The sequence below is a fragment of the Tursiops truncatus genome, chromosome X (assembly GCF_011762595.2).
Source record: "Tursiops truncatus isolate mTurTru1 chromosome X, mTurTru1.mat.Y, whole genome shotgun sequence".
Lineage (NCBI taxonomy): Eukaryota > Metazoa > Chordata > Mammalia > Artiodactyla > Delphinidae > Tursiops > Tursiops truncatus.
The window spans coordinates 62,762,381-62,775,213 of NC_047055.1; the positions used below are offsets into that span (position 1 = coordinate 62,762,381).

The window sequence follows — 12,833 nt, forward strand, 5'->3', positions numbered from 1 at the left end:
ATAAAGGAGGCAAGAATATACTAGTGGAGAAAAGACAGCCTCTTCAATAAGTGATACTGAGAAAACTGTACAGTTACATGTAAAAGTATGAAAGTAGAACACTCCCTAACACCATACACAAAAATAAACTCAAAATGGATTAAAGACTCAAATGTAAGGCCAGACACTCTCTAACTCTTAGAGGAAAACATAAGCAGAACACTCTATGACATAACTCACAGCAAGATCCTTTTTGACCCACCTCCTAGAGAAATGGAAATAAAAACAAAAGTAAACAAATGGGACCTAATGAAACTTCAAAGCTTTTACACAGCAAAGGAAACCATAAATAAAACCAAAAGACAACCCTCAGAATGGGAGAAAATATTTGCAGATGATGCAACTGACAAAGGATTAATCTTCAAGATTTATAAGCAGCTCATGCAGCTCAATAACAGAAAAACAATGCAATCCAAAAATGGGCAGAAAGCTTCAACAGACATTTCTCCACAGAAGATATACAGATTGCCGACAAACCCATGAAAGAATGCTCAACATCATTAATCATTAGGGAAATACAAAACTACAATGAGATATCATCTCTCAACAGTCAGAATGGCCATCATCAAAAAATCTAGAAACAATAAATGCTGGAGAGGGTGTGGAGAAAAGGAACACGCTTGCACTGCGGTGAGAATGTAAATTGATACAGACACTATGGATAACAGTATGGAGGTTCCTTAAAATACTAAAAATTGTACTACCATATGACCCCGTAATCCCACTACTGGGCATATACCCTGAGAAAACCATAATTCAAAAAGAGTCATGTACCAAAATGTTCATTGTGCCTCTATTTACAATAGCCAGGACATGGAAGCAACCTAAGTGTCCATCATTGGATGAATGGATAAAGAAGATGTGGCACATATATGCAATGGAATATTACTCAGCCATAAACATAAACGAAATTGAGTTATTCGTAGTGAGGTGGATGGACCTAGAGTCTGTCATACAGAGTGAAGTAAGTCAGAAAGAGAAAAACAAATACCATATGCTAACACATATATATGGAATCTAAGAAAAAAAAGAAAAAAAAAGATCATGAAGAACCTAGGGGTAAGCCGGGAATAAAGACACAGACCTACTAGAGAATGGACTTGAGGATATGCGGACGGGGAAGGGTAAGCTGAGACTGAGTGAGAGAGTGGCATGGACATATATACACTACCAAACGTAAAATAGATTGCTATTCGGAAGCAGCTGCATAGCACAGGAAGATCAGCTTTGTGGTTTGTGACCACCTAGAGGGGTGGCATAGGGAGGGTGAGAGTTAGGGAGACGCAAGAGGGAAGAGATATGGGAACATATGTGTATGTATAACTGATTTACTTTGTTATAAAGCAGAAACTAACATACCATTGTAAAGCAATTTTACTCCAATAATGATGTTAAAAAAAGGAGAATAAAAACAAGCGAAATAAACCCCAATAAACATACACTGTAATAAAGAAAATAAATTACTTTATGCAAATATTAAAAAAATAATGTCATAATTAAATATTTAAGCCAAACAGATCAAACAGATGGGGTTTAATTTAAGTAAATGCATTCACAGGGACGTTGAGTTTTGCAACATTTTGCTCAATACTTCCACATTAAGCATATATTCCTGGATGTTTAGAAAGTAACATATACTGTTATATCTGTATACTGAATCATATGAACTTTACTTTCTCCTCAGGTATCATGACATGCCAGATGTCATTGACTTCCTTGTGCTACATCAGTTTTATAATGAAGCCAAAGAAAGGAACTGGCAGATTGGTAAGTATAGAATTCTCACTGAATAATTATTGTTTGAAGTAGAGTAAGTAACTTTTAAACCAATTTAACAGAAAGAAATTAGTAGACTGAAAAAGCTGTTAGCCAAATTAGAAAAATTAAATTTTTCTTTTCAGTTACGTTTCGGTGATTTTATGAACATTGTAAGTGGCATAAAACCTTTTCTGTGAATACCTACTCTATTAGGATACAAATCTGTATTAAAAAGAAAATCTTGAAATGTCAATGGCCATGAAATGGAGTACTTAACACTTGGGCTCTTAAAAGACCTTTACTGATTGTGGGTTTCTCTCTCCTTTCTCTCTCTCTCTCTCTTTCTCTCTGCCCCCCCCACCCCCTCTTCCTCTCCCTCTTCCTCCTCTTCTACCTCTTTCCATCTACCCCTCTGCCCTCCTCCTCTCTCCGTCTCCCCCTCTCCCTTTTTCTCCCTTTCTCTCTTTCCCCTTCTTATTCTCTCCCCCTCTATTCCTCCCCCTTCACTAGCTGTTTAATCTTGGGCAAGATTTTAACCTCTGTTTGCCTCAATTCCATTATCTGTAAAATGGGAATCACATCAGAACATACCTATAAGGTCGATATGAATAAAATGGTACCTGACACAGAGCAACCACTATGTTATTATCTGCTATTAGTACTTTTAAATTCTCCTTTCTTATGTAGGAGAAACATTTTTGTCCACATGGTTGGTTTTGTATTGCTTAGCCATTTAAAGGTACAAAACTAGTATGAAGAGATTTTTAAAAACAAAATGGTGGAACAAAAAATAGAAGAAACAACTGTAGTATCGTATGTGCAATACAAAAAGCAGTATGTCTAATGAGCCCAAGTAATTGATAAAAGTTAAATTATATGCGGTAATATGTGATTTATTTCAGAATAATTATTAGCATTTGGAAATCAAAATCCTTGAAGAGGGTAAAATGTAAAATTCACATATATGGAAAACTCAGATTGAAACTTCTAATAATGCTGGATACAATGCTGCTTCTGTATTCAACAAAAACTAGCAATTTAGAGTGGGAACAGAGTGATTATTCTCAAGAGCACTCTTAAGAATTTCTAAAAACATTGTAGGTGATAGATTCCGCAGTATAATAGATGACGCCTGGTGGTTTGGGACCGTGGAGAGTCAGCAGCCTTTTCAACCAGAGTATCCTGATAGTTCTTTCCAGTGTTACAGTGTTCAGTAAGTATATTTATGGTCGTTTACACCTGATATAATACTGTAGTACTATATGGACTTTCTATAAACCCTACCTTACCTAGTCTTATAAGACTTGTACCTGTAAGGAAGTAATCATAGTACCTTTAAGGAAGAAATTTGTTGATAAACCTTTTGGTCCAATATGCATGCTAACACAAAGCAGGAACTGAAGACTTATTTCTGCCTCCCTTATTCCTGTATTTTCTTGTAAGTATTTCTATTTTAGACAAGAATTACAATTATTATTTCATGAAGAGTACTGAAATTAATTCAGTGTTTAAATTAATTGTTACACCTGGAATATAATACTGAATATTTACATAGTCTTTTATTTAATGGTATGAATTCTAGACAGGAGTGACTGCACTATGTTTGGATGTACTGTTTGTCTACAATTTACTTTTGCTGTTCATGAAATACCAGAGTTGTAAGATTCCTAATAAATAAAGCTTTCTTCTCAAGAATGATAGAACAAATGTTTATTCTGTGAAGATTGACTTTTAGTCTCCATATTGTAGATCAAAAGGGAATAATAAACTTTTGGAGAAGCTATAATACTCAACCTGTTAGAATAAATTAGGTTATCTCATAGAAAGAAGTGATCTATTAAATCGACTTTTTTAACCTGAAAGGAATTTTCCAAAGAGATCTTTTTATTCTGTACCCTGGCTTAACATTGAATGTATGCTTGGTTGGAATTAAAAAAAAAAGCCCAGCAGAACTAAGAGTAAGCTTACAACTCTCTTTCATATTGATGGGCCATGTTTTCTCTATTAGAGGCTTATTATTATCTTTGTGTAAGCAAAGTTGTACTTCAAGGAAACTGTATTGTCCCTTTACAAATTTCACCCCCAAGAAGTAATGCAAATTATGCTAGTATATAAAATGTCATCTGAATTTGATTTGTATCTTGCTATTTTTTAATAGCTGGGACAATAACGAGAGAGAAAAGATGAGTCCCTGGGATATGGAGCCAATTCCAGAAGGAAGTAAATATGCTTTTAAAAAATGAATTATAATTTTTCTAAAAGAAAAATGGCAATAGCATGATTCTAGAAACTAATTATTTCTGATTTTTCACTTTATGCATAGCTGCCTTTCCAGATGAAGTTGGTGCTGGTGTTCCTGTGTCCCAGGAGGAATTGACTGCTTTGCTATACAAACCTCAGGAAGGAGAGTGGGGGGCTCATTCCAGAGATGAGGAATGTGAACGAGTTATTCAGGGCATCAACCACCTTCTTTCCCTGGGTATGGTGAATGTGAAAGAATGTTAGGAAGATGAGAAGGAAAACCAGCAGAATTATAAGTTCTGTAAAAGGAAATGCATTTTCTCACTGTATACTTTTTTTTTTTTTGCGGTATGCGGGCCTCTCACTGTTGTGGCCTCTCCCGTTGCGGAGCACAGGCTCCGGACGCGCAGGCTCAGCAGCCATGGCTCACGGGCCCAGCCGCTCCGCGGCATGTGGGATCCTCCCGGACCGGGGCACGAACCCGTGTCCCCTGCATCGGCAGGCGGACTCTCAACCACTGCGCCACCAGGGAAGCCCTCTCACTGTATACTTTTAACCCAAGAGGCATGGTGATTCTAGTTTTAATAATAACATTTTTATTTGCTTGGCCAAAGTAATGACTGGCAAACTTTTTCAGTTCTTGGGCTATAATAGTGAAGGCAGCCATATAGGTGTCTTTTACTTTCTTGAGTCATTTTGGCTCTCTAGCTATTCCCTGAGCCTAACTTTGGATCAATATTTTGGTAAAGACAGTGGGTGCAATAATATATTTTACTCCATGACTATTTATATTTTCTGAAGTATATCACGAGACATTTGACATTTATCCAGAAAAGACATAAATTTGAAGCTAAACACAGTTCTCCTTTAATTTTGTCTTGTTTTTACCGATTTGAACCAGTGTATCATGCATTATTGATTCGTAGATAGAATGTCCAAATAAAAAGAATAACATTATAATAGTATTGGTCTAGTTTTTACATAATTGAATCATCAGCATTTTAGAAATGTAGTATTATATCACCCACCCTTCTTGTTTATATGTGTTTTTGTTTGTTAACATGAAATGTTAGTGTTCTTTATAATTGTCTTTTTTTATTTTGTAAATGTTGTAGATTTTGCCAGCCCTTTTGCTGTTCCAGTGGATCTCAGTGCCTATCCCTTGTATTGTACTGTAGTTGCTTATCCAACTGACCTCAACACCATCAGGCGGAGACTTGAAAATCGCTTTTACAGGTCTGTTTAATATTTATCATTTCCTAAAAGCTTGTATAGTTTTATATCTTTTGCTTTCCTTTTTGCATAATGATACACTGAGATCTTTGTTTTCATAGTGTAAAATAACCGTTCAGAAGACCCACTCCAAAATTTCTCCTGAAAATTTGGAACACTGATTTCCCTTTATTCAGTAGATTTTCACTCTTCCAGGCTAAGAAGGGGTATGGACAGCGAGGAAATTATGACTAGCAGAAGTCACATATGAAACAAAAACTACAGTTAATTTTAACTTATTAAAAGCAGATTAAGTAGTTTGTGGATTCATCTTGATTATGGTGCTCCAGGGACTTGGAGCATGTTTTAAATCCCCTGTTGGGGAATTAGGCAGCAGTTAATTAGATTTAATTACCAGTCCCAAAATGTGTATAGAAAAAGCCAAGTTATTTTTTCCTTGGTTTTGGTTGGGAGTGGGGTGATTATGGGAAGGCAGTGGAGGGCAGCTTTTGGTACCTCTCTCACCCTAGAGTCTACTGTGTCCTAACCACAATTATTCCATGAAATGGTTATAAATATAACCAGTTGGGTGTATTTTATATCTTTACCTATAATTTCATTCAATAATATATATCATAAAAGCAATGAGGTAAAAATCTGTCCTTTTTGTTTTTTGCTTTTCTCTGAAAACGAAACATTCTTCTGTTGATTTATCAAAGCAGTATTTGTTTGTTTTTGTTACTTTGACCTTGGTCAAATCGCTATTTACCCACAATGTCGTGGGTCAGTTCTTTTCCAAGTTTTCATATCCAAGTTTATAGTCCAGTGGTTCTGAACTCTTGCCTGTGCTTCAAATACTCTAACTATATACCTTTATTAGTGCACATTAGTCACACACATATATTGAGTCACATACATATATCTGAACACCTTTGACATATCATGATTAAATGCCTAGTTGTTCTATGTTGTCTAATCCTAGAATAGACTTTAAATGTATCAACCAAGAGTAACAGGGTATTTTTTCTTTCATAGGAGAATATCAGCATTAATGTGGGAAGTACGCTACATTGAGCATAATGCTAGGACTTTCAATGAGCCAGACAGTCCTATAGTTAAAGCAGCCAAAATTGTAACTGATGTCTTACTTCGCTTTATTGGGTAAGAAGAAGTTTTATCTCCCATAGAGGCTGACTTCTGACTTCTAAAATTTATTGAAATGTATTTTAACTTATCTGTCTTATCAGGGATCAGAGCTGTACTGATATACTGGATACTTATAATAAAATTAAAGCAGAAGAACTAAACAGTACTGATGCAGAGGAGGTAAGAATCACAGCATGATTAGTAGGCATAAATTCCTTTTCTGTCATTTAAAGTACAGTAAGTATTATATGTAAGTGTTAAAACTAACTATAGGGGCTTCCCTGGTGGCGCAGTGGTTGAGAGTCCGCCTGCCGATGCAGGGGACACGGGTTTGTGCCCCGGTCTGGGAGGATCCCACATGCCGTGGAGCGGCTGGGCCCATGAGCCATGGCCGCTGAGCCTGCGTGTCCGGAGCCTGTGCTCTGCAATGGGAGAGGCCACAACAGTGAGAGGCCCGTGTACAGAAAAAAAAAAAAAAAACTAACTATAAGCAGTGAAGCTGATTTCTGAAAGCTGGCTGAACACCTGCATCTTTTTGTATTAAACTCTTTAACCTATATGTAGATAATATATACCAAAAATGTAGTGTGCTACAGCCAGAGAGAGGTGGTCAGTCATCCTTTTTGACACAGTGGGTTTCTGTGATGAGAAATCAATACTTTATTTTCCAGCCCTTGAAAACAGGACAAAGCACTAATCAGTGTTTTAAAAGAATGGTTAGTTGATGGTAGTTTCAGTAGGGATTAATTTTCTACACAGTATATATAAAATTTTAAAGTATTTTATAATTTTAAACTTGAAAGTCTACATTTTTAGTACTTTAGTACTTTCATGGAATTGCTATTTGATTTCCTTTACGAAAATTTGCAAACATAAACCAGTTTTTCTTAATGAAATGGAATTAGTATTGTCAGTAGACCCTCACATATCTTATTTCCCCACCCAGTCATATCCCTAATTTACATTAAGCTATTTGTGACTAGAGGCTATGATAGAAGCAAAAACCAAGATAAAAGGCTTAAACAGTAATGAAAAGTGACAATTCAAAAATATTTAATGGAAAACAATTCATCCCAGGGATGAGTGACTCAGATATGCTGGATTTTATTGCAGTGGCTATTATTGTACAGAGGTATTTTACATGTTTATATTTTCTGTACTGTTAATTCCCAGAATGGTAAATCTCCAGTGTTTTTATTTTTTTTTATTTATTTTTTCCCCCGTGTTTTTAAATTTTACAAAAATGTATTTGACTATAAAATGTTGTAAGTATTATTGAAGTTAAATGTTATTTACATATTAAGGAAAACTCAGATATGCCAATTAGATATTATCCTCCTGAAACTAATGAAAAATTTATCATTCTTATTCCTAATATTTTCTCTGACCTTTCATATAAATGCATTTTGATTCAGAATTTGATGTAGCAAGAATACCTCCTCAAAGTAGCATTACTTGAATTAGAATAGGAAATTAAAGTAAAATGTAATTCAGCAACCTTACTTTTCCTTTCTTCCTCCCTCCCTCCCTCTCTCCCTTCCTCCCTCCCTCCCTCCTTCCCTTCCTTCCTTTCTTTCAACATTTAGGTTCTACTCTTTAAGTAAATTGCAGTTGTACAATACAGTGTTATCAATTATAGTCACCATGGTTTACATTAGATCCTTATATCCTCAGACCTTATTCATCTTCTAGCTGGAAGTTTGTATCCTTTTACCACCCTCTCCATATTCCCCCCTACCATCTGGTCCACCACCCAACCGCTTTTCTGTACTCTGTTTCTATGAGTTTGACTTTCCCTTTTTTTAAAGATTCTACATATGAGTGATACCATGCAGTATTTGTCTTTCTTTGTCTGACTTATTTCACTTAGCATAATGCCCTCAAGGTCCATCTGCATTGTCACAAATGGCAGAATTACCTTCTTTCTTAAGGCTGAATAATATTCCATTGTGTATATATATATATACCATATCTTCTCTGTCCATTCATCTGTTGACAGACAGATTGTTTCCATATCTTAGCTATTGTGAATAATACTGCAATGAACATGGGAGTACAACTTTATATCTTTGATATCTTGTTTTTATTTCCTTTAGATATATACCCATAAGTGACATTGCTGGATCATATGGTAGTTCTGTTTTTAATTTTTTGAGGAACCTCCGTACTGTTTTCCATAGTGGCTGTACCGATTTACATTACTACCAACAGTGCACAAGGACTCTCTTTTCTCCACATCCTCGCCAGCACTTGTTATTTCTTTGTCTATTTGATAATAACCATTCTAACAGGTGTGAGGTGATATTTCACTGTGGTTTTCCTTTGCTTTTCCCTGATGATTAGTGATGTTGAGTGCCTTTTCATGTACCCGTTTGTCGTTTGGATGTCTCCTTTGAAAAATGTCTATTCAGTTTCTCTGCCCATTTTTTAATTGGATTATTTGTTCTTTTGCTATCAAGTTGTTTATATCTTTTGGATATTAACCCCTATCAAATATATGATTTGCAAATATTTTCTCCCATTTGGTATATTGCCTTTCATTTTGTTGATGGTTTTCTTTACTGTGCAGAAGCTTTCTAGTCTGATGTAGTTCCACTTGTTTATTTTTGCTTTTGTTGCCTTTTATTACCTTTGCATTTTGTCACATCCAAAAACATCATTGTCAAGACCAATGTCAAGCAGCTTACACCCCTGTGTTTTCTCTTAGGAGTTGTTTTTTTTTTGTTTTTTTTTGCGGTACGCGGGCGTCTCACTGTTGTGGCCTCTCCTGTTGTGGAGCACAGGCTCCAGACGCACAGGCTCAGCGGCCATGGCTCACGGGCCCAGCCACTCCGCGGCATGTGGGATCTTCCTGGACCGGGACACGAACCCGTGTCCCCTGCCTCGGCAGGCGGACTCTCAACCACTGCACCACCAGGGAAGCCCTCTCTTAGGAGCTTTATGGTTTCATGTCTTACATCCAAGTCCTTAATCCATTTTGAGTTGTGTTTAATGTATGGTGTAAGATAGGTGTCCAGTTCCATTCTTTTGCAGGTGGATATCCACTTTTCCCAGCACAATTTATTGAAGAAACTATCCTTTCCCTATTTTATATTCTTGGCTCCTCTGTTGTAAATTAATTGACCAATATGCATGGGTTTATTTCTGTGCTCTATTCTGTTCCATTGATCTGTGTGTTTTATGTCAATACCATACTCTTGTGATTACTATATCTTTGTAATATAGTTTGGTATCAGGAGGTGTGATGCCTCCAGCTCTGTTCTTCTTTCTCAAGATTGCTATTAGAATTCTTTTATATGGTTCCATATGAATTTTAAGATTATTTTCTATTTCTGCAAAAAATGCTGTTGGAAATTGTGTTGAATCTGTATATTGCTTTGAGTAGTACAGACATTTTAACGATATTAATTTTTCCAATCCATGAGCATGGAAAAAAATTTCCATTTATTTGTGTATTCTTCTGTTTCATCAATGTATTATAGTTTTCAGTGTCCAGATCTTTCAACTCCTTGGTTAAATTTATTCCTAGGTATTTTATTCTTTTTGATGCAATTATAAATGGCATTATTTTCTTAATTTCTCTTTCTGATAGCCCATTATTAGTGTATAGAAACACAACTTATTTTTGTATATTGATTTTGTATCCTGCAACTTTACTGAATTTGTTGATTAGTTCTAGCAGTTTTTTGGTGGAGTATTTAGAGTTTTCTATATGTAATATTATGTCATCTGCTAACAGAGACAGTATTACTTCTTCCTTTTTAATTTGGATGTCTTGTTTTTCTTGACTAATTGTTCTAGCTAGGGCTTCCAATACTATGTTAAATAAAATAAAAGAGTGGACATCCTTGTCTCGTTCCTGATCTTAGAGGAAAAGCTTTTGGGTTTTTTCCATTGACCATGAAGTTAGCTGTGAGTTTGTCATATATGGCCTTTATTATGTTGAAATAAAATCTATACCTATTTTGTTATATCTTTTGGATATTAACCCCCCAGGGAGTTTTTATCATGGATGGATGTTGCTCACCTCAGAATGGCACTCTGGGTTAGAATAGAAAATTAAAGTAAAATGTAATTCAGCAATTTTAGAAAGGGAAACCAATGGCTCATGAGCCACTTTGCTTTCTTTTTTTAAAAAAAATTTATTGGGGTATAGTTGATTTGCAATGTTGTGTTAGTTTCAGGTGTACAGCAAAGTGAATCTGTTATACATATACCTATATCCACTCTTTTTTAGATTATTTTCCCATATAGGCCATTACAGAGTACTGAGTACAGTTCCCTGTGCTAAGCAGTAGGTCCTTATTAGTTATCTATTTTATATATAGTAGTGTGTATATGTCAATCCCAATCTTCCAATTTATCCCTCCCCCACCCTTACCCGCCTGGTAACCATAAGTTTATTTTCTACATCTGTAACTCTATTTCTGTTTTGTAGATAAGTTCACTTGTAGCCATTTTCTAGATTCTCTGAGGCATTACCAGTGTGCTTCACCATCACCAAGTTAATAGTGGTGTGTGGGCCTTGCCTCTTTGTATTAAAAAACTAACCCTCAGAGGGATACTTAACTGAATCTTATGTTTTAATACACATTCATATTTTCCCTATAGAAAAGAGATATATTTCTTGAAGTAGCAAAAGATTAATCATGAGTAATTCATGATTATAGTATATTAAATTATCATGTCATATAAAATAAGTTTCTTTAAAAAATACTAACATTTAAGTACAACTTTAGATACCAATCATTGTACTTTCCCCCTCATTTCCTATTCTGATTTAAAGAGAAACCTCATTTACTCTTCTTTTCCCAGTATATTTTCCAACTTGTATATAGCATGTAGGTGAAGTTTGGAGTGAGTCTCCCTCTCACCTTTGTTCTGTTGCCTGCTCCAATGAGGGAGTTAATTGTGATTATATTTGCCATTTCTTTGTAAATTTGTAAAAGACTGAATATAACTTAATATCTTCTCCCACTCTTCCTTTTTAATTTTAGGATACAGAAATGGTTGATTTAGATTCAGATGGTCCTGGTACTTCATCTGGAAGAAGGGTAAGTGGATAAATGAACTGCTGATAAGAAAAAAATTCAGGCTTCCTGTGTCAGGGATCCCTAAGACCAACTCCACATATTTGGAGAGTTGCTAGAAAGACTTATGGAACTCAGTATATATACTTGTTAACTCATCGCTAAGGTTTATGACAGTGACACAGTAAGGATACACAGCTGGATCACAAGGAAAAAGATACAGGCAGAGTCTGGAGGAATCCATGTGCAGGTTTCTTTATGTTCTCTCTCTCCTCTGAAGGGCCACACAGAGTACATTCTTTTCCCACAGTGAAAATGTAGCAACATGTGTGTGATTAGAGACTGATCTCCCAAAGAATTTATTGGGAGTTTGTTATGTAGACCCCATCTAGCTAGCACATGCCAAGATTCCAGACTCACAGAAAGCAGGAAAGCATAGGAAATGTACAGGAAAGTGAATGTTCAGCACAAGTGACATTCTTTGTACAAACAGTGTGGGCACAGTAAACCACCTTTATTATTTAGAAAAGAGTTCAAGTACCAGGTTCCTAGATGCCAGTCAAGGGCCAACCTTATAAGCAAGCCCTGCTAAAGATAGCCTCAGGTCTGTTATGTTAACTCTGTTCTGCACACTTCTCCTCTATGATAATTAGACAAACATTTGTTGTATATAAGGAAAATGTTCCCTTTCAAATACTGAAACAGATTGTATAAAAAAGGCATCAAATAGTAAAGGCAAGAATATATTATGACCACAAAGGATTTACTTAAGAATATATATATTGTTCAATTGTTATTTTGAGAAAATTACAGTGCCATTGTCAAATATTCTTAACTAGCAGCAAAGACTAAGGTATTAAAATTATTGACCTTGTAGATTTTCTTAAAATGAGAATTCAGAATGCTAGAATTATTGCTGTTTCTAAGAATATAATATCCAGTTTTTACTTGTTTATATTTTTGCCAGGGAGAATGATGTTTAATCTAAACTAAGAAATTTTTAAATAGCAGCTGCTCTATCTTATATAGATATATATTAACAGAGGAAGACAGGAAAAAATCAATGAAGACTTAAGGAAAGAGCTTTTAGATATAATTCTTTTAAAATCTACAGGTCAAATGCCGAGGCAGAAGACTGTCTTTAAAGTGTAATCCTGATGCTTGGAGAAAACAATGCACAGAACTGTTGGGCCTCATTTATGAACGTGAAGACTCAGAGCCATTTCGACAGCCATCTGATCCTCTTTCCTACCCAGTAAGTATAGTTATTTAACTAATTACCAATATGTAATTTCCCATAAATGTCCATGCTACGTTCTAGTTAAGAGCCCTTTCCCCCCCTTTCTTCCTTCCTTCCTTCTTCCTTCTTTGTTTGTGTATCTTTGAATTGTGAAAGTGTGTAGTGTG

At 35.6% G+C, this 12,833-nt stretch overlaps 1 protein-coding gene across 5 annotated transcripts in view; it reads left to right on the forward strand.

The window, feature by feature from the left end:
• The window catches only part of BRWD3 (bromodomain and WD repeat domain containing 3), a 124,235-nt gene that overhangs the window by 97,305 nt on the left and 14,097 nt on the right, over positions 1–12,833 (forward strand). For all 5 annotated transcript variants that reach the window (XM_033849197.2, XM_033849196.2, XM_073799357.1 and 2 more), the window contains 9 exons: positions 1,724–1,806; positions 2,899–3,010; positions 3,956–4,017; positions 4,121–4,276; positions 5,154–5,274; positions 6,286–6,411; positions 6,498–6,576; positions 11,394–11,450; positions 12,541–12,681. In XM_033849197.2, the coding sequence (XP_033705088.1) occupies positions 1,724–1,806; positions 2,899–3,010; positions 3,956–4,017; positions 4,121–4,276; positions 5,154–5,274; positions 6,286–6,411; positions 6,498–6,576; positions 11,394–11,450; positions 12,541–12,681 (937 nt within the window). The remainder of the gene's footprint in view (positions 1–1,723; positions 1,807–2,898; positions 3,011–3,955; positions 4,018–4,120; positions 4,277–5,153; positions 5,275–6,285; positions 6,412–6,497; positions 6,577–11,393; positions 11,451–12,540; positions 12,682–12,833) is intronic.